Below are 22,982 nucleotides of genomic sequence, written 5' to 3' on the forward strand. Positions count from 1 at the left end.
CGCCGTTGCTCCCTGTGCCCAGTTTCGAATCCCGGCCGGGCTCTGCCGAATTTTTAAATTTTCAAGTTTTTTGCCTGTTAGGGCGAAGATCATTAAATTTCAAATTTTTGTTTGTTTCTCTTTCGAGACGAGCTCAGTGATCGGAAAATTTCTTTGCAAATGGAAAAGGACATTTTTTGTTGAAACATTTGTATCTTCTTTGATTGCAGTCCGAGTCGAGATACTTTTCTCGAAACTAACTTTGGGCAAAATTGCTCGACTCGAATGGATTTGTATAAAATTTTGGCATATTTATCACAAAACTAATGTGATTTCATCGCAAAAACTAATGTGATTTCATCGCAACAAAATTCCAACAATTTTCCCAACACAAGTTTACTTGTCGAAAATTTCCTTTTTGGAAAACTAATTAATAATGAAAGAGTGTGCCCTATCAACCTACTGTGCGAGAAATGATTGATCTAGCGCCTTAAAACTTAATATCGGAACAATTTTATCTCAGTGGATCACTAACATCCCACTGACTTTAGATATCAATTCTACTTTGATTGATTTTGTCCAGTAGAACAGTTGTAAGCTGTCAAACACAACATGTGTTTTAGACGGTGCGCACCTAGCATTAACATGTATTTTTGTTCATCGTCAAATAGTACATTAATTTGCATGTGTGTGAATTTCGTGAAAAATATTTGAGTTATTTATAGATAGTTGTTGTTGTTGTTGTAGCCAAATTTGCATATGGAGATGGCGATCCGCGTCAAGCTCTCATAGGTGAGCAAGCTGTTTCCGGTCCGGTTCCGACCGATCACCGCGGGAATATGATGGCCATTGGTTATTTAAAGGAGCCAATATCTCGCCTGGTCGTAACGAGCATCATAGGCACTCAGTATTCAAGCAAGAGCCGGTGCTACCTGGCCTCTCATTGAGTCTCTCCACTCGATACCGCTGATTGTACACGACTGCAGTTGCAGCTACTCCGTATGGAGCATTCAACTATCCGTAACCTGTGGACGCGCCCAGTAGCTCCCAGCTGAGCTTCCCGTCATAACGAAGAAGACCTCATAGTTATCCCGGGTCGGTATGTATTTACCAGAAAAAAGCTTTGTTTGGAACCTTTGCTCCAATCTTGTAGAAAAAATGTAGGTCAAAGTAGCTTATACCGAAAATACAAACGAAAAAAAAAAACAAATTATAAATTCCATGAAGTGGAAATTGTGGGATTCGAGGGTATGCGAGCTAGTTTCTATTTCATAAATTACAACGTATTCTTGTGATTGTTTTAATGTACAAATCATTTGATGCCACCTGCAACTCTACGAGATATTGCATTTGTTTTGGAAACAATGTCGATACTCAGACGAGAACTTAATACTCGTATAATATGGTGCAAGATAGGTTTATATCGGATATATATTAGGTTATGAATCGATTCAGACCATACATGGCACAGATGTTGGCAGTCGTTGTGCAAAATTTCAGTGCAATCGGATAATAAATTGCGCGCTTTAGAGATTCAATTAGTTAAATCGATGGATCGGTTTATAGGAGGCTACATCCAAATCTGAACCGATATGTTGCATTTGCTATCTCCAATGACCCACATAAATAAGAAGTATATTTGCAAAATTTCAAGTGGCCAGCATTATTCGTTCGATTCCTATCGTGATTTCGGTTAAATCGACTTAGAATATAAAGACGATCAAGAATATATACTATCCCAGATCAATATTTCGAAGTGTTGGAAAAGGAATGACCAGATTATTATACTTCCTATCCTACGGTGGTATGTATAACATTTTTTGTTTTGGTTTATATTGCCGCTTAATCTATTCTCAACCTTAAACATTATTAGCAAAATAAAGGAAAAAATTACCCTAAGCGTAAAATCAACCATTCAACGATCAATTAAGCCGCTAAATCAACCATTTCGCCAACAGTGCGGCGTTTGGAATTTAACTTCAATCGGGCAGCACGAATTGATATGGAAAGATATTGCCTCTTGTTCCTTAATGGAATTTTCGTGGGTAATTTGCCATCTTGTAATACGAATTGAATTTTTTTGTAGTTAAAAATAGACAAAAACTGCTGTTTTGGGCAACTGTTTTGATATTTCGAATGACAAATATCGTTGAGTGTAGATGCATAAAGTTATTTTGGAAGGTTGAAATTTATAGTCCTAGATAACTAGGTGCGGCTTTTGGTCTGATAAAATATTAGCACAAAGTAAATGCTGGCGAGCCCCCCCTTCTAATGCTGGCAACATTTGTGAGGTACTGTGCCATGTAAAAACTTCTCTCCAAAGAGGCGTATAAAAAAGAAGACCCCTTAACAATGAGCTTAATCTAGAATCGGACTGCACTCATTGATATGTGAGAAGTTTGCCACCGTTCCTTAGTGGAATCTTCATGGGCAAAATTTGCGATTTGCAAATCCCGAAAAAACAGTGAGAACAGAATAACAAATTTGAATTTTTCATATATTTTGTTGGCCCGATTCACATTTGGAATACACATTTAATAAACTTACGGTAAGACGAAATGTGTATATCACAATCATAAAAAGGTACGTCCATGATATAAGTCTTGTTTAAAATCACTCCATTTTTATTATCATCGTTTAATTGTCAAATTTATGATATTAGAGCCCTAGTTGTCGTCCTCCACCAGCCATGTGACCAGGCAGTCGCCAAAAGACAAAGTTGGTGATGATGAATTGAGTTCAAGGAAACCATTATTCATGCCTTACTCACCCTAAAGCAACACAAATCTATGCAAAATTCACCAACTTTAGTTTAAGGGACGGTTTCTCCACACTAACTGGCCTTTGTAATTATTTTGGTCTGCCCGAATGGGCCATGCCCATGAGCTCCAACTTGACAATAATGAAACATGACCATAAATATTCATGTCACTCCAAATTACAAACTCCTTTTAGAAATGGAAAATTTACAAAAGTTTACAGCTTTTTAATCCCTATTGATGGATCATGTTAAGCGCAGGAAAGACTGAAATAATAAACGAGGTGTGTCTATACAATTATAACTATTAACGATCTGACATGGCGTTTAAATAAATGATGGAAGATGGAACAGTATTGGTGTAGTTACTCCTGTCTAATGACTCAAGTTGGATACTGCGTATGGGGGTTGAGAGTCCAATTTATGCTGTTATAACTAACCAAAACCTTGACACAATCGGCTAGTAAAGAACTAAATTATAAATAGTGATAAATAAAAATTAAACAAATATAACACCAGCCAGGCTTTCAAATCTCGATGACAGAGGCACATTTAACACAACCCAAACATGGGGCAATCGAATTAGATTGAAAAGTAATTCTCAGATTTAGTTGACCTGGCAAAAGCAAATATTTCATTGTTTTAAGTATGACGGGAAGAATATGGACTTTTCAAACTTAACTCCTTTCGAAACTTGGTACTCTGAAAAAAAAAAACAAGTAAGTAATTGCGAGTTTTTGTTTGCAAACTGCTTTAGAGTTATTGTTATAACACAATCGTTGATGCATTAATGAAAGTTTGATCCGTCGCACGGTAAGATAGAATCTAGAAAAAGTGTATGCCAATTCAAAAAGAATAGAGATAACACTTTGAAATGGTTACAGCTGAGATGTTATCGAGGGTAGCGATTTTTAAGCACTATCCAACAAAAAAAGAATTTTAGAAACCGGACCACAAATTAGGATTTGGCAGCCAACACAACTTTTCAGAGCCCTGCCAAGAGGCGCCTGGACTACCTAGGGCCTTGAAATGAAATGCACATTATCTCGATAACACCTCAGCTCTCACCATTCCAAGTTTCAAAGAGTTATTTGTCTCTATCCCATCTCAAATGGCATATTTTTACTATTTGTACCCACCACCGAATGATGGGGGCATTTTCATTTTGTCATTCCGTTTGTAACACATAGAAGTATCCATTCTCGACACTTAAAAGTATATATTTCCCTGATCGTCAAAAAATCTAAAACGATCTAGTCATGTCCGTCCGTCCTTCTGTCTGTAGCGTGCTACAGTCTTTAAAAATAGAGATATTGAGCCGAAACTTTGCACAGATTCTTCTTTGGAGTATATCTTGATAAAGTCCGCATATAGATCATATTGACCGATCTCTCGATTAAAGGTCTTGGCCTCATAAAAGGGGCATTTATTGTCCGATTTCGCAGAAATTTGGTATAGTGAGTTGGGTTAGGCTCCTCCATATTCCTGCTCAATACGGTGCAGATCGCTCCAGATTTGTAAATATATACCTCTCATGTATACCGATTCTGCCGATTTAAAATTTTAGGTCCATAAAAGGTATATTTTTTTAAACAATTTTGCTGAAATTAGGCACAATGAGTTGCGCCACGCCCCTCGACCATCGTATCAAGTATGTTCCTGTTCCATACGGCCCAGACCGGTCCAAATTCGAATGCAGCTGCCACATATCGGTATATATAAACTTAAATTTAGAATAATGTCTTTTCGTTAGGCTTTTCGACATCCGTGCCCTTTATGGTAGAGTTCGCTCTATATTTGGATATAGCTGCGGTTTCCGTGAATGACTCAACCCAATTCATACAGCGTATTCCAGTTAGGAGGTTCTGCATCGATCAAAATAAATGATTGTTTGAAGAGGCAATGTCTCTGTTTGAAGTGGGTAGGATTAAACGCTTACCGCACTGTTTTTCAAGTAATTTTTGGCCGGTCTTGCAACATGTGGTCAAAACCTCAGGTCTGGTCGAATATACTAAGGTCCCCTGTGAAGGTTTGACCCGATTTCAGCAGTAGATGTGGAGGGAACTAGTATACATCTTTTTTTCAGATTTCAGCGGAATCAAGCAATAAATGCGGCTTTTATGGGATTAAGACCTTAAATGAGAAGATCAGTCTGTATGGGGATATATAAAGATTTCGACCGATCTAGAGCATTTTCGCCATGAACTCGCCATCAACTCAGTGAGCTAGTTTTCAGCGAAATCGGGTACTGGGAGATCGGTATATATGTCAACTGTATTCAAATATTGTCCGCTATGAACCATACCCCCTACATTTATTAAAAAGCCTTAAATCGGAAGATCGGTCTATACAAGGGCTATATTAGGATATAGGCCGATCTGAATCATATTCGACACAGAAATTTAATACAACGGGTTGTGCTAAATTTCAGCGAAATCGGGTAATAAATAAGGCTTTCATAGACCTAAGACCCTAAATCGGGATATCAGTATATATTTATTTTAACTTATTTATTTTTTTTGCAAAAAAAAAATCATATTTTGGATATGCACCTAAAATTCGTTTTCTTACACCAAATTATGCCTTAATACAGATTTTGATCAAAAACTGCCCATAAACCAAAAGTGCACATATTTTCGCTTTCTAACCATCAGCAACATGATGATACAAAAATCATTTTTTTTTTCAAATGAGAGAAGGTTATCAGACTTTATTATTCTTATAATTTGTTCATTCGATAGATTTTTAAAATGTCAACAACAAGATAATCTTGTCTATCTCAAATCCTTATCCTTCAAAGTGGCCAACTTTACACGTTTGGAACGTGCAAGTGATTTTGTGAATAATCATTAACCTGTTGCTTAACTGTCGCCTTTACTGTGTTATGGCCATTTCCACATTGCCCCACGTTGCGTTGCATATGAACATCATTAAATCATTGTATGTATGCTCTTGACCCACTATAGAGTTAAACCTGACCAGCACAACAAAGTTCTTCCAAGTATGTAGCAAATTGTAATTTAAAACACATCATCTGCAGGGAAAAGTTCCAAAACATGTCGAATTGGATGTAGAACATGTGACCTCTTTGTGTGCGGCCGCATTACAGCTTAGACTATGTTCACACTTCACATTCAATCACATTGGGTGCAAGAATGTAAGGTTAGGTTTAAGTGACAGTCTGAAATCAGACGCATCTGGACATTTTCGTCCATTGTAATACAGTGTGTCCCGCTTCCCAGTACGGGGCACACACACACAGCAGATGTTCAGGGGTCTCTTCCCTCTCGATGTACCCACAGTTACTGCAGAAGTCGTTACTTGCCACCTTCAGCCTGTCAGCAAGTTTACCGATCAGACAGTGACCTGTCATGACGGATACAATAACTGAGACATCTGTTCTAGTTAGCGACAGTAAAGTGATAGATCTCTTCAATCTAGATTGGGCAACATAATCTTGGAGTCTTTGCAACACGAACTTTGTGATCATCTGCCATTCGTTGCTTTTCGGGCCTGATCCTAAAAACTTAACTTACATGTCACTAGAGTCATACCCACAGCTTCCAGTTCCCCTAGAAGGTGTAAGGTAGTTCCTAGTCTCGCAAACTCGTCTGCTTTACAATTACCTGGGATATCTCTGTGGCGCGGCACCCAGAACAGGCGATTATTGAACTGTTTAGCCATCTCGTTGAGAGATCTGCAACAGTCGAGGGCGGTTTTTGACTTCAGAAATATGTTCTATAGGGACTTAATGGCTGCCTGGCTGTCTGCTAAGATATTTATGACAGCTATCGACATTATATCTTACCCTTCCACCACTTCTTAAATTGCATAGATCGCTTGAGAGACAGTGGTCGGGTAACCTTCTCGATATAACGAGTCCTAGTTCTTCAAAGTACACCCCGAAACCCACCTGGTCGTCTAGCTTGGAACTTCTACCAAAGAGATATAGTGTAATCCACATTGCCTGGCACATCAGGCATTGTATTAAGAATGACACAGTGTGCGTAGCCGCAGCAGGACCAAAGTGAATGCTCCCTTTGCCTCGTAGAAATCTGTCTAGCCAATGGCGTTAGATTTAGCAACAAATTTGGTGCATCAGATGGTGACGTCTCAATGCGGTGCACAAACAAGTTATCCTTTGGATACGGCTGAGTATGGAGCAGCAAGTGAACTTTTGAAGCGCGGTCCACCAGACTACAACACCTACACACGCCTATTGCAAGTGTATAGGGTAAGAGTTGCCTTTCTTGCTCTATCCAAAATGTTTGATTTCAAGTTAAATTTTTTGTCCAGCAAATCGCCCAGGTATTTAGCGTTTTTAGCGTTTGGAATGGGAGAAAGAACTGAAAAAGACTTCTTCTTTCTTGCACGTATTTACGTCTAGATCACTTTCGGTAGCTCATTTCGCGGTCGTGCACAGAACTTTCTGATGTGTGTGCCTAAGTGTGCCAGGAAACTTTACCTTAACCACTTTGGCACCTCTTTCTTACAAAAACAATTATATAAGTTAATGCCAATATTCCGTATTAGTGGTCATTACACTTCGTCTAGGTGTCCCTAAGCTGACCCATCATTAAAGTTATAGAAATCCTTAGCCTAAGTAAATTATTAATACTCGTAAGTAAATTATTAATACTCGTAAGTCTTTTAACGGTAGTATTGAAGACTAAAAACTCCAGCTTCATCAGGATTGAAAGAGCCCACTAGTTCCATTTATGATGGGATTAGTAGTAGGACAAACCTCCTAAATAATATATATTTTGTTTATTACTATAAAATTGGTAATAAGTTTCTTATAAGGATTTCTTCTTCTGTGCTTCTTCTCCAATCTCTAATACCAAGTTTGGAGGTGTCTTTCACCACTTGATCTTTCCATCGGAATTTTGGCCGTCCTGGCTTGCGAGTACTACAGTGCTTGCATTAAAAAAACTTCTTCGCTGGACCTTAATTTATTCTAACGTCATACACCTCGTGGTTCAAACGATGCCTGCATTCTTCATTAACGCAGACTGGTCAATACATGTTACGAAAGATTTTTCTCTCAAACATTATAATTAGGTAGTACTAATCTGATTTCGCATTTATCCATGCTTAGGTACTATACAAAAGCACGGATATATCAATGTGTTGTATAGTGTGATCTTCACCGTGAAAGTAACATCTGCTAGCCATTATATTGGGTTGCCCAAAAAGTAGTTGCGGATTTTTTAAAAGAAAGTAAATGCATTTTTAATAAAACTTAGAATGAACTTTAATCAAATATACTTTTTTTACACTTTCTTTCTAAAGCAAGCTAAAAGTAACAGCTGATAACTGACAGAAGAAAAAATGCAATTACATAGTCACAAGCTGTGAAAAATTTGTCAACGCCGACTATATGAAAAATCCGCAATTACTTTTTGGGCAACCCAATATTACTTCGTTTTATTTTAAAACTACCAGCATTTGTTTCGTTCACGGCGGTGTCGAGGTACATAAAGTTGGAGACAATCTCAAAGCTGCGGTTCCCAACTTTCTCCATTTTGAGAAAATTCTCTACTCGGGTGTACAAAATGTTATGGGATGTTGTTAATGCCGTATATTTTGTCTTATTTCCATTCACTAAAAGACACACATTTACTGATTCTCGAAATAGGGCCTAAATCCGAGGATAGTCCACTGGCTCTACAAGAACGTGATTAGACCAATACTTACTTACGCAGCAAAAGTACCATACAACAGGATTGAGGATGGAAGCAACTCACACCATCGCCGTATAATCTAGGCGAAGATAGGAAACCTGGAAGGAAAGGAAGAGGATTCCAAAAAGGTGGTCTCACGTAAACAGCTGTAACAGCCAGCCAGTTTAACGTTATTAAAATGACAGTTCTTTGTTTACTTTAACAGCAAATCATTCCTTTTTTTGTTCTCTCTCTCTCTCTCCCATATTTCGGGCACACGTACACACACACAAGCCCAATTGTCTTTGGTTTTGTTGAGGACAATGTCGGTTCAGTAAATCATCTTGATGGCAAAATGTCAGATTAGACCATATAATTTGTGATTGTTCTACAAATGACCTACCTTTAAAATCCGCCTGGGGTTGTTCATTGAAATCGGGGAAAAAATACCTTAGACTTTCATGAACTCAAGATTTCTTATCGGGAGATCGGTATAAAGAAAGCTATATCAAAATAAATGCTGTAGAGTGATTTCAACAAACAAACAGAATGGTATGTCGATACCTTCTATGATTATAACGACCATCTAGTATGCATACTTTGTAGGGTTGAAAATGTATAATTTGGTGTATGAAAGATGGAATAACAAAATGACCAACATTTCGGTAGTGGGTAAAAAACATACCGCATTTTTGGCTTGTAGAATATTTGGTGGTTTTGACCGGTTTTGGTAGGATTTTTCTTAAATTGTGGTGGGAAATAATCTTCTTGAGTGGTAACACTGTTCACTACTGCATCTCGTATAATCTTTTACAGCATGATATTAAAGTGATCACACGATAAGATGTCTCCCTGTCTGAAACCAGGTATTGAATGGTTCGGAGATATTTTCTCCTATTCCCGGAACGTGTATCGGCAAGCGTCATCCTCCAAGTTTAATTAATTTTGAAGGGATACCAAATTCAGGGCTTGAAATACCTTTGAACGCATCAGGCTGTCAGAGTCGGATTTGTAATCAACAAAGAGATGGTAAGAGTTGGCCTGTTCTTCTCCGGTCTTTTCTATGATTTAGAACAGTGCGAAAATTTGGTCCATGGTGGACTCACCATGTCTAAAGCAGCATTAATAGAGCCCAATTATCTCATTGAGTTTAGGTTTTAGTCTTCGCTCGAGAGTATCTTGTATTCGATGGGGCGGGGACTTATTCCTCTGTTGTTGGCATATTTCGTCTTATCTCCTTTCGGGACAAAAGAAATCGATTTTTGTTTTACGACAAAAAAGACTAAATTCGTTGGCGATATTTGAAAATACAGCAAAATTTATCGATAACTTAGATCTTTCGACTAGCTTCAAAATTTAAGTTTTTAAAAGTTTCTTTGAAAATGGAAGAAATTGGAAAATTTTATAAACTTAATTAAAAAAAGAAATAGTTGAAGTCAAAGAAATTTTCTTTTTATTTAAATTTATTAAGGTACTAGCTGCGCCTTCTTTTACTCTATATGGAACAAAATTTTCCTTGGAATATTTATTTTCGACTATTAAAGAGCTTTTAGTGAAATACCATGCTACGAAAATAGCATATCGCTTGACAAACAGTTTAACAACATAAGTGCCTTTATCTGAATCCCATATGATCCTAATTACGAATTTAAGTTTGGATGTGAGGTGTACTCCATTTTTAAAATACTTTTCATATTTCAGCTCGAGATTCTCATGACGTCTGATTTAGGGGTTTTTTCAGGGGTGAGGCGCACCACCACACACTTGGCCCTGAAAAAATATAAGCATCGTGCTCTTCTCTCAAATACAATTTATTTTAACCCCATGTTGCCATTGGCTTTGAGGGGGAGTTTGCAGGATGAGGCGTCCCCCAAACACATGGCCCAAAATTGGTTATCAAATTCGTTTTCTTATCTCAAATAACTTTCATTTGAGCCACATATTGGCATGGTCGAAGAATTTTTACCCTTTGGGGGATGTTTTGGGGAAGTATGGAGCCCTAAATAGATGGTCCTACATTTGGATATCAAATTCGTATTCTACTCAAAAATACCTTTATGTGAGTCCCATATTGTGTTTGTGGGGTATTTTGGGAAAGGAGTAGACCCCTAGAAAATTGCTCCCGAAAGTGGGTATCAATTTCTTGCTCTACCCCCAATTCCATTCATTTAAGCCCCACATTGACATGGTCGGTAAATATGCTCGATTTAGGGGTGTTTTGGGGAGTGGGACCCAAATTGTCTTGGTGAGCAAATTCGTCCTACTTGGGTGTTGTTATGGTGGTGGGACGTCCCCTAGACAGTTTCTCCCAAATGTTGATGTCAGATTCATGGTTTACTCCTAAATACCCTTCATTTGAGCTAAATTTTTATACAGTCGGCAAACATGGCCGGTTTGGTGGGTGTTTAGGGGGAAGGGGCGGCCACTCAGTGACTTGGCTTTCAAAATATATATCAGATTCGTGTTCTACTCTAAATTCGTGTTCTACTCTTATTTGAATGGTCGGCAAATACTTCCTATTTGGGTGGAGATATCAGATTCGTGCTTTACTTCCAAAGACCTTTCATTTGAGTCCCATATTGCTATGGTCGTAAATTTGTCTGCTTTGGGGAATGTTCTCGGGCGGCCCCCCAAAACACCTGGCCCCACATCTGGATATCAGATTCGTATTCTACGCTTAAATACCGTAAATAAGTCCTGTTTAGGCGGTGTTTTGGGGGTCTACCCCCAGAAACTTCGTCCCAAATTTGGATATCAGATTCGTATTTTACTCTTACCTTTTCATTTGAATCCCATATCGCCATGGTTGGTAAATATGTCCGATTTAGGGGTGTTTTGGGGGTTGGCGGGGTCCTCCTAGCACTTGGTCCGACAATTGGATATCAGATACGTTTTCTAATCTTAAATACCTTTCATTTGAGTCCCATATTGTCGTGATTGGTGTATATATATATTTAGTAGGTTTAGGGGTGGGATCACCCCTTGGTACCCCATCCAAAATTTGAATACCAAATTTTTGTTTGTAGGTTACTATAAGAGAGCACACAAAATTTCGCTTAAATCGCACCACCCATCTCCGAGATCTGGCGTTTCTGAAAATTAGGGTAAGGGGGAGGGTCCGCCCCCCTTCAGATATCAGAAAATGTAGTACCCTATTTTCGCTGCGGAATCATTATGCACTATCTGTGAAAATTTCAAGAAACTCGGTTCAGCCGTTTCTGAGTTTATAAGGTACACACACACAAACAAAAAAATACAAATTCATTTTTATATATAAGATTTTCAGGTATTCAGAAATCTAAAAAAATAATTTTTCTTGTCCAAAGTGAAGAAAATTTGCACACAAATTATACACTTAAAAAAATTCGCAAAAATCCGCTTTGAAAAATTTTAAATAAAGGGTGATTTTTAGCTATTATCTTTTTGGCAATATTGGCTTAAACAGCTCACGCACGTTTCATGTTTTGTTTCACAGTCAAACATCTTCAGTTTGGTCTATATTTTAACCATGAATCGTCTTACAAATTAACAACGCTTGCAAATTATTGAATTTTATTATCACAATGTGTGCTCTGTTAAGAAAATTCATCGCGCGCTTCTTCCATTTTATGGACAAAGCTCATTTTTGGCTCAATGGGGTAGGTAAATAAACGGTATTGTCGATTTTGGTGTGAAGATCAGCCAGAAGCATTGCAAGAGCTAACTATACATCCAGAAAAAGTCACAGTTTGGTGTGGTTTATGAGCTGGTGGCATCATTGGACTGTACTTCTTCAAAGATGATGCGAATCGTAACGTAACTGTGAATGGTGAGCGCTACCGTAAGATGATATCGAACTTTTTTGCCCAAAATGTAAGAGATTGTCTTGCATGACATGTGGTTTCAATAAGCACGTGTAACAATGGACTTATTGAGAAGCGAGTTCGGTAAACATTTTATTTCTCGTTCGGGACTGGTCAATTGACCTCCCAGATCGTGCGACTTAACGCCTTTAGACTTTTTTATGTGAGGCTATGTTAAAGCTCATGTCTATATAGGCAAACACGCCTCAATTGACGCACTGGAAGACAACATTGAAGCATTAATTCGTGAGATACGGGCCGAAATGTTGGGAAGAGTATGCCAAAATGGGACTAAGAGGATGGGCCAATTGAGGCGCAGTCACGGTCAACATTTGCATGAAATAAAAATAAATATTAAATTATATGGACCGTACTACCTCACGACTCAAATAAAGATTTCATATGATTTCCTGAATTATGTGTTTTCTATAGCTCTTAAAAAATCACCCTTTATAAGTAGTTCTAGCCGTGAACTAACTTATTGTGATCGTAAAGATTGCTACCCTTTTAGTTTTTACAGATTTTTTTGCAGTTTTCGTAAAAAGAATATTCGGCATGCGCTTTTTCTTTGCTCTCCATCTAAAAACCATGTATATAAACTCTTTACTGTGTATATAAGATAAAATATATATTTTAGAGCTATTTCTAAACCTGATACGATATTATTTACTAGACATATTAATACCTCTAATGTCTCGCCAAATAGTACATCTTTTAGCAAATTTTTTAATACTCGGACTAAAATTGTGGCTGCCACAGCCATTAGAGCTCACACCGGATGAAAGATATATATGGGTTAATCCGAACCAATTATGTTGAAATTTGGCAGACGTATTGAGATATGGGAGTTGTATCTAAAGCTGAGCCGATTTTTTCCAACTGTAATATTTTCATTCCCTGGTCATAAAAAATATTTTTGTTAATATTCATAAAGATTGGACGTTTCACCGAATTGATCTTCACTTTAAATGCCAAATACCTGGCTGTGCATCGACTTCTGCAGCTTTGTTGTTGTTTTTCAGTTGGTGCACTGTTACTTGAACCTCACTTTGACTAGGGGGCAAAACATTCTATAGCATCGTCAGGATTGGTAGAAAAAATTCTTTCCATATCCCAAGCACACTATCTGTATAAGTTACCAGATTTCCTTCTTAGTCTCTGCAGGAGAATATACCTGCCCCAAAGCCATCGGTATGATGTTTGATTCTTTGGCAAAAATTTCGGACTTCAGTCTGGCTCCTGAACATCTCAATTCGCTCACACTCACATCATTCCGTTTCCCTTCTCTTTCTGCGGAATAGACGTTTCTCCAGTGTTTTGCTGTAATAGCAGTAAATCCAACTACGAACAGTCAGAAAGTTTCCTATTATCAGTAGACTTTATTTACAGCGGTCAAAAAAAGTATTCATCATTAGCAAAATTGATAATAAATTCACTTATTTTGGGTAATTGAAGAAAATTTAAAGTAAACAAATAATGCAGTTTTATGCAATAGTTTATTTTTCGTAATATGTTTTAAAATAAATTCAAAAAATAAATTTAATTAGCGCAAAAAATGCAATTTTATATAATAACACCAAAAACAGAACAAAAAAAGTATTCATCATTGATGTGCTATCATCAAAGTCAAATTCAAATATTATTTGGGAATCCCCCTTTTCTGTTTTATTTAGTAAAGGAGGCTTTGCCCTTGACAGCAAATATTTAATTTCATTGAAAATATAGTTTTTGTCAAAATGGGTCGTAAGCAAAACGAGGTTTCTGATGAGGTAAAAGTTTTGATAATAAAACACCACAGGAATGGTTTAACTCAAAAAACTATCAGTGAAATATTAAATAGACCACGATCTACTATACAATCCATCATCAGAAAGTGGACAGAAACGAAAACTGTTGACAATAAACCAAGATCTGGTCGACCAAAAGCACTTTCAGTTGGAGATGTGCGTTGGCTAGTGCGGCAAGTTCAGAAAACTCCGAAGACAAATGCGACCATTCTTCGTAAAAACACTATGGAATATTTAGGGAAGGAAGTTACTACACAAACAATTCGAAATACACTCAAAAGGCATAGTTACAGAGGAAGAACTGCACGTAAGAAGCCCTTTATAAATAAAATAAACCGAGTGAAAAGGCTAAACTTCGCAAAAATGTATGTAAAACAGCCCGAATCATTTTGGAAAACAGTCATTTTTGCAGACGAGAGCAAGTTTAATCTTTTTGGGTGCGATGGAAAGGTCATAGTGTACAGAAAACCAAATACAGAGCTTGAAGAATGAAACACAGTTGCTACTGTAAAACATGGTGGAGGTGGTTTAATGGTTTGGGGGTGTATGGCGGCTTCAGGAGCGGGAAATCTTGAAATTATTAATGGAGTAATGGATCATAAGTATTACATTGACATTTTAAAGAGGAATTTAAAAGATAGTGCTGTAAAACTTGGGCTTGGTAATAACTTTCAATATTATCAAGATAATGACCCCAAACATTCTGCTTTAAATACCAAGATGTGGATGCTGTATAACTGCCCCAAAGTCATTAAAACTCCTCCTCAAAGTCCCGACTTGAACCCAATTGAACATCTTTGGGAACATCTCGAACGCAAATTGAGAACGCGCAATTTTTCGAGCAAGAGTCAAATGCAACAGGTGATAATGGAGGAATGGACTAATATAGACCAAAATATAACCGCTAAATTAGTCCAATCGATGTCAAACCGTTTAAAAGAAGTTATAAGACGCGGTGGTCGAATAACAAAGTATTAATTTTTTTAAATTATGTTATTTATTTTTTTGTTTTTTTGCAATGATGAATACTTTTTTTGTTTAATTTTTTGTGTTCAGCTGTAAAATGGCCCTTTTTGTTCCAATAAATACTATTTTTTTCTTTAAAAACAATGAAATTGTGTACATATATATCACACAAGCACTACTGCATCATTAGTTTAATATGTTTTTATTCCAATTGTCTTTTGTAGACTTATTAAAAAAAAAACATTGAATGATGAATACTTTTTTTGACCGCTGTATATGTATTTGTTAAATTTCCAATGCTACAATCTTCAATTGTGTGCTGTTATTCGAAGATTGAAGGAATTGGGTGTTTTTCGAATAGATGTTACTAGGAGAACCGACATACCATGGTGTGCTTTACCTTTAACTGGTTACGTGTAAAGCACCATGATCCATTTAACGAAAACCTCTGATGAAGATTCATAGCGAATCAGAGATCGCGTTCAAATACTCTTCAGCAACATCACACAGTCCGAGCGGAGTTCCATGCTATTTCTCTCATCAGATGCCTCATCAGGTGGTAGATTGCTCATCAGATGTGACGGGAACCTCAGAAATAAAATATGCGGGGCGAAGCAACAAGTTAGCGGGGGGTGTGAAAAAAACTTGTTATGGGATATTTTTATGCCAAGGCGGACAATATCAACAATAACCTGCAATCAATCATTGGGAAGCAAGGACTTGGCTGTACCAGGAATGACAATGGCGACAGATTGATTGATTACTGCGTAAGAAACCGGTTCTTTATTGGAGGCACAAAATTTTCCCATAATATATACACAAATTTACTTGGAAATCACCAGATGGAAACACCCGTCAAATCGACCACGTACATATCAGCTAACTCTTTCTTGGTTCACTGATGGATGTGGAAACCAGACGAGGAGCCGACATCGATAGTAACCACATGCTCTTAATGGCCACTCTACGTCTTCGCCTAGCCGTCGTGAAAAGGACTCAAACAAAAAGCACAAAGTTCAACTTCTTAAACCTGAAAGACCACGAAACAGTGCGCGAATACAAGGCAACATTAACAGAGAAGCTGAAAAATAGCACCCATACATGGGCCGACATAACATCAGCATATACGGAGATGGTCACCTCTATCATAGGCATTGCTCGACGATCCCAAAAACCATGGATAAGCAACGAAACTATAGAGCCGTTTTATGGTCAAAATCAAGTGTAACTAAAATCGCGGCCACGACTGAATATCGCGCCACCGCCTAGCTGGTCAAGCGTCTAGTTCGCAGAGATAAGCGAATATATTTTAATATGCTGTCAGAGCAAGCGGAAAATGCTGTTAATATTGGAAACGAGTTAGTAAGACAAATGAGCGGCAATAATAAAAGACGAGGACGGATCGAAATTAATAACACCTGAAAAGCAATTAGAGCGATGGCGCTGTTTCTTCAGTTCCGAAGGACCAGCAACCGAGGACGTAAGCTCCAGCCCTCTTAATCCCCCTGTGCGCCGAAACCCACGCAAGGATATACGTGTAGCCCCACCCATCTGCGAAAAATCGAGGCAATTCTGGTCTAACTCAAAAACGGCAAATCAGTCGGTCCTGAAAATACTGTTGCGGTATGAGGTAGCTCAAGCGATCACCTCAATAATCAGGGAAGTCTGTGAGACAAACGCTGTCCCCACGGGATGGAAAAAGGGGATCATGGCCACAATCACCCAGAGTAAGAACTGGAGGGGGTGATGGGAAGTCTTCTCCTGCAGCGTCTCTCGCCTACACTTGAAGGAGGAAAAGGCAGGTTTTCGCCAGGACGTTCTTGTGCCGATCTCATTAACTCCCAGCGCATAATCATTGAACAATCTGCAGAATTTAATACACACCTATACATTTTATTCATCGACTTTGAACGTGCTTTTGACACAGTTTCGCAAAGTTCAATGTGGAACACGCCCTGAAAATATAGTGACACTAATTATGGAGCTGTATAGGAATGCTGAAGTTTTAGTCCGTTTCAAGGGAAAAGAGAGCCGACCTTTCGGTATCGACAAAGGAGTGAAGCAACTAATGCTGAGGCACCCTATGGTATACGCTGGGGTGTTAACGACTTCCTCGGAGACATAGACTACGCGAATGATATATGCCTCTTCGGGCATCGGTTCGAGCACATAAAGGCGAAACTGGAACGATTGAAAGAAAATGCTGCCAAAGAAGGCCTGAGGATAAACATAGCAAAGACCAAATTGATGAGGATAGAAACATCAAAACTGACACCGATCACTATAAATGACCATATCATTGAAGACGTTGACAACTTCTCTTACCTTAGCAGCACAATAACAAAGGCAGACATACGAGTACATATCAACAAGGCTAGACGCGGCTTTCTTAAACTCAACAAAGTTTGGAGATGCAGTGACATCTCACATAATACAAAAGTCTGAATCTTCAACAGTAGTTTGAAATCTATTGTATTAGACGGTTGGACAACATGGAGCTTGACACATGCGACTACCCGTAAAATTCAAGTTTTCATAAATCGTTGCCTACGGCAAATACTTCGAATATTCTGGCCAAACCGTATTTCAAATGAAGAATTGCAAATAAGAATAAAGACTTCCCCTATCAATGTAGAAATCCGGGAGAGAAAATGGACTTGGTTGGGTCATACAGGGTGGCTGATGAATATTGCTACAATGATGAATATTGCTACATTTTTTTTCGGTGTATGGAATACATTTTTCTTTTATTCATGTTAAATTAAATTATTAAATTAATTATTAAATTATTATTAATTAAATTAATTAATTAATTAATTAAATTAATTATTAAATTATTATTATTAAATAGAAAAAAAGTTATTACATTTTTTTTTGGTAGCGGCTTTCATCAGCCACCCTGTATCCTACACCAACCGCGCGATGATAGAGCGAGAAATGTCTTCGACTGGAACTTGCAAGGACAGCGAGGGAAGGGACGGCCGAATAACATATGGATCCGCTGTACGAAAAGAGAGTTGTAATCAACCCATATTTCGTGGAACCTCGCCAAGGCTTTAGCCTACGATAGAGCTCGATGGAGAGAGCTTGTTGAGGCACTATGTTCACACTGAACAGTTTACTATTGGCCATATTTTATTGTAATATATTTAATATAGTACAATTGTAAATAAAATATATATATTGGGTTGCCCAAAAAGTAATTGCGGATTTTTTAAAAGAAAGTAAATGCATTTTTAATAAAACTTAGAATGAACTTTATTCAAATATACTTTTTTTACACTTTTTTTCTAAAGCAAGCTAAAAGTAACAGCTAATAACTGACAGAAGAAAGAATGCAATTACAGAATCACAAGCTGTGAAAAAATTTGTCAACGCCGACTATATGAAAAATTCGCAATTACTTTTTGGGCAACCCAATATATAGCAATTGGCAGCATTTGGTTCAATGCTGCCAATTGAAGCAAACGATCTATAGCCCGACAATATCCTGCAATGGAATAGAATGTCCGATTTTAATGAAAATTTACCAATATTTATGACAATTATTAATTTGCTCTTTGAAACGAGACGTGGAGTATTTTATATTCTTTTGAATAACCACCATAACAAAGTTAGAAGATACGTAAAGGATTGGATCGCAAAATTGAGAAAGAAGGCAATTGTAAAGCAATAATGTGTTGAGGGTGTAAAATTGGCCACCAAGTAGCCAGTTAAAGGTTAATTGAATGTTCGTGAATAGACGTGCAATCCATTTCGAACCACCGATAAACGATGCTTTTCTCCTAGGCAAATTCTTGATCCAGTTTTTGGAATAAGCAAAAATCGAAAACGAGCCTAAGGTGTATGAGTACCAACACCAACGTAACGCAACAGAACAATCGTAAATAACACGAGTTACACGTATCCCACCTCGTATATCTATCTTTAGAAAGGTCTCAGCGCTTCTATTGGGTTGCCCAAAAAGTAATTGCGGATTTTTTAAAAGAAAGTAAATGCATTTTTAATAAAACTTAGAATGAACTTTAATCAAATACACTTTTTTTCTAAAGCAAGCTAAAAGTACCAGCTGATAACTGACAGAAGAAAGAATGCAATTACAGGGTCACAAGCTTTGAAAAAATTTGTCAACGCCGACTATATGAAAAATCCGCAATTACTTTTTGGGCAACCCATATCATAATTGGTGTATAAAATACTCACCTGATAAAAACTGTAGTTGTTGGCAATAGCATCACCATGGGCCTTCTGATGTTGATACCACGAATATGCCCTCTTTGCAGGCGATATCAGAATCGAGACAATTTTTGCGTGAGGCAACAAAGCATGGGCTCGCTTCGGTACCATTTCGCCATCGAAATAGGTGGCACTCTTCTCGAACATGTAGCGTGAGGTTGGTGCAGTTGTGCTCGTATTCGATTCCGAGGACGGAAAGAAATCCATATACCAATCTAAGCCTCTATAGTAGTTGTTGCCGTTAAAAAATTGTATCTCTTCGTAAGTATCGGGGCTGGGAATGTTGCTCGCTATACTGGAGTGCATGGACAGGAAAGTGTAGAGGGCAGTCGTTCCGGTTTTTTGTGGTCCTATCACCAGGAACTTTGGCAGGGATTCACAGCTTTTGGTTTTGGACCATATCTTACGGTGACGAGGATCATCACAAGGGTTCCCCCATACAGGGTCCACTTCTTCGGGATGCAGGCGGAAGTACATTTCCGCCAGTTGTATGGGCGGGGCCGAGGCCAATTTCAAATTTGTCCAACACTGTAGGAATTTGATGACGGATTGAAACGTGTATAAAGCTAAGCGATCGGAACCATAGTTTGACATGTGCGTCATAAAAATGTTGATGGGATTATAGACAATGGTCTGAAAGAGTTCTCCTCCTTGTATGGACTCATCGAGTTTGTCGCGTCCCCCTGGATAGCGGTCAATGTACATGGTGTGGGTGAAAAGACCACATGTCTGTCGAGGCAATACCATGATATTGCGATGAATGAAACCTCTGCGAAGGCGGGCCGGCCTTAAATGCGGATATTCCTCCGTTGAAGTAACCTTTATATTCCACACCTTCTTCCAGGCTTCGTAGAGAATTTCATGCGCAGGATATACCCCCGAGTGATGTGGCGAGATGGAGTAACCCGAATCTGTTGGTATTTGGTGTTCCACTGCAAACGCGTGATTGAGCTGCATTTCGGACATGAGCAACGTCAGGTTATCATACAAATGAGGCTGCTGGTGCTTCCACATGTGGGAGAACCAAGTGAACTCTGGAACGTTTTGCAATAGAAAATCATCGCCCAGGTTCTCCTCCCTAGTGCCGTGATGAAAGTATTTTCCCGAAAAGCCCAAATTAAAACGGAAGCCAGGAACCATAGAGGCAATGATTTTTTGAGTGGCTATCAGTGCACGCACATCATCTGGTCTTAGGCGAGTGCCCTTCTCACCCACAAATATATCATCGATGTCCACCAGAATCATGCGCTCCAAATTCAAACTCAACTGGCCATGGCTTAAGTACGACAAGGCGTCCAAGAATAAAAGACGATGGAGCCAGAACTTCAAATTACTACCAAAAAATATGCGTTTGATGCCATCATATTGGCCATGATCCTGTAGCACAGTTGTCAGAGGCAAGTGCACCTGACCACCAGCATCCGAAGGATAATCCTGACTGTTGCGTTGAGCCCACTCAATGGGTTCGTATGAGGAATGATTATGCTGAAACACTGTCCAATCATCCCCGGGTAAGGCACCCCAAGACGTTTCACCTGCTCGCGTTAGCCGCAAAACAGGTGAGGCGGGATTCAAACTAGCATCTCTTAGCCTAAGATTTGTATGTACAAAAAGGGGGAATCCCTTGAGCTGAGCCGCCACCAACGTCTCCTCGCTGGGACTGACGAAACCCACAATTCCCACCGAATATTCACGACAATACTTGTCGAGGAGTTCTCGATTCCATTTGTCCATGTGTAGGTATTTATCAAGATTTTCGAATACTATCACACCATAGCGGCCCTTGTCGAGATTCGTCAGAGATGGAAGACTCTTACCAGCTACTTCAATTTTGTACCTGCAATGAATAAGAGAAAAACAAATGACGTTAGAGAAAAAATTAAATAATGTGTTTGTGTTCTTGGTAGGTTAGAGTTAGGTTAGGTAAGAGTGGCAGTCCTTTACAGACTCACTGAGACAATTTTAAGTCCATTGTGATACCACAGTAGCGACAGACCAAGGCTTCTGGCGGGAATCGAACCCACGACCTCTGCACTTGTAATCCAAGCATTTAAACATTACACGAGCATTAAAAAAACAAGTAAAACTTTTCTAAATTCGGCCGGGCTGAATCATGGGTACCCACCACCATGGATTGCTCTAAAAATTTGCCCTTATTAACTCGGTCTGCATTTGAATTATTTTGTAATCTATGAAATCAAAATTGGGAGCGACCGTGGTGCATCGCATCCAAACCCCTGGGACCATATGCCGCCGAAGAGAACACCTTAAAATTTTTTTCAGCGGTGGTTATCCCACCACCAAATGCGGGCAACATTTGCGAGAGGTGTAACTTTTCAGTGAAATGCTGTTCGGACTCGGCATAAAACGGGAGGTCCCCTTATCATTAAACTTAAATTTGGATCGGCAACACTCAATTGATATTGTAAGAAGTTAGTTTCCCTCTAATTAGTTTCATAATGAGGTGTTTGGGAATCACTAAACTCAACCAATCAAATCGGGTATTGATTGGGTACAAGAAGTCAAATCCGGGGACCGGTTTACATGGAGATAACATGGACTATATATATGTTCAAAAAAGTTTTGCCCGTTTTTGTCCCATTTAGATTTTTGGACCTTTTTTTAAATAAGTCGATGCCAAAAATGCACCTATTTCGGGTATAATGCTGTTTGCATTGCTTGTGTGCTTATTTTTGCCGAACCTACAGGGCACATATTTCAAATAAAAATTATATAAGCTTGAATGAGTGGTCTGAGATGTAATGCGAGATGTAATTTCCATAGAATAAATGTTATGGAAAGTGTACATTCAGTGGTGATTATAAACATCCACTGAGACACACATTTACATATGTGTTCTATTTTTCTAGCCACCACCGAAGAATGGGGGTCTATTCATTTTGTCATTCCATTTGCAACACAGCCAAATATCCATTTCCGACCCTATAAAGTATATATATTCTTGATCGTCGGAAAAATCTAAGACGATCTAGCCATGTCCGTCCGTCTGTCCGCCCATCTGCTGAAAACACGCTACAGTCTTTAAAAATAGAGATATTGAGCTGAAACTTTGCACAGATTCCTTTTTTGTCCATAAGCAGGTTAAGTTTGAAGATGGGCTATATAGGACTATATCTTGATATAGCCCCCGCCGATTTAAGATCTTAGGCCCATAAAAGCCACATTTATTATCCGATTTTGCTGAAATTTAGGACAGTGAGTTGTGTTAGGCCCTTTCACATATTTCTGCAATTTGGCCTGGATCAGTTCATATTTGGATATAGCTGTCATATAGACCGATCTCTCGATTTAGAGTTTTGGACCAATAAAAAGCGCATTTATTGTCCGATTTTGCCAAAATTTGGGACAGTGAGTTGTGTTAGGACCCTCGATATTATTTTTCATTTTGGCCCAGATCGGTCTAGATTTGAATATAGCTGCCATATAGACCGATCTCTCGATTTAAAGTCTTGGCCCCTTAAAAGGAGCATTAATAATTCGATTTCGTTGAAATTTGACACATCGACTTATGTTAGGCTCTTCGTGTCATATGTGGTTCAGATCGGTCTATATTTGGATATAGCTACCATAAAGAACAATATTTTGTTCTACAAAATTGAACAATGGCTTATAATTATTAAACAACTCAATGTCCGTTCCGAATTTGGTCCAAATCGGGCCATATTTCAATATAGCTGCTATGAGGGCACAAATTGTGCATTTTTTATCGGCTTATGACGAAAGGTGGTTT

General features: G+C 38.5%; 1 protein-coding gene across 5 annotated transcripts in view; it reads right to left on the minus strand.

Moving 5' to 3' along the window:
- LOC106084006 (bifunctional heparan sulfate N-deacetylase/N-sulfotransferase) overlaps window positions 1–22,982 on the minus strand; it is a 575,726-nt gene that overhangs the window by 48,086 nt on the left and 504,658 nt on the right. For all 5 annotated transcript variants that reach the window (XM_013247393.2, XM_013247392.2, XM_059361288.1 and 2 more), the window contains one exon: window positions 19,199–21,068. In XM_013247393.2, the coding sequence (XP_013102847.2) occupies window positions 19,199–21,068 (1,870 nt within the window). The remainder of the gene's footprint in view (window positions 1–19,198; window positions 21,069–22,982) is intronic.

The sequence above is a fragment of the Stomoxys calcitrans genome, chromosome 1, assembly GCF_963082655.1.
Source record: "Stomoxys calcitrans chromosome 1, idStoCalc2.1, whole genome shotgun sequence".
Classification (NCBI taxonomy): domain Eukaryota; kingdom Metazoa; phylum Arthropoda; class Insecta; order Diptera; family Muscidae; genus Stomoxys; species Stomoxys calcitrans.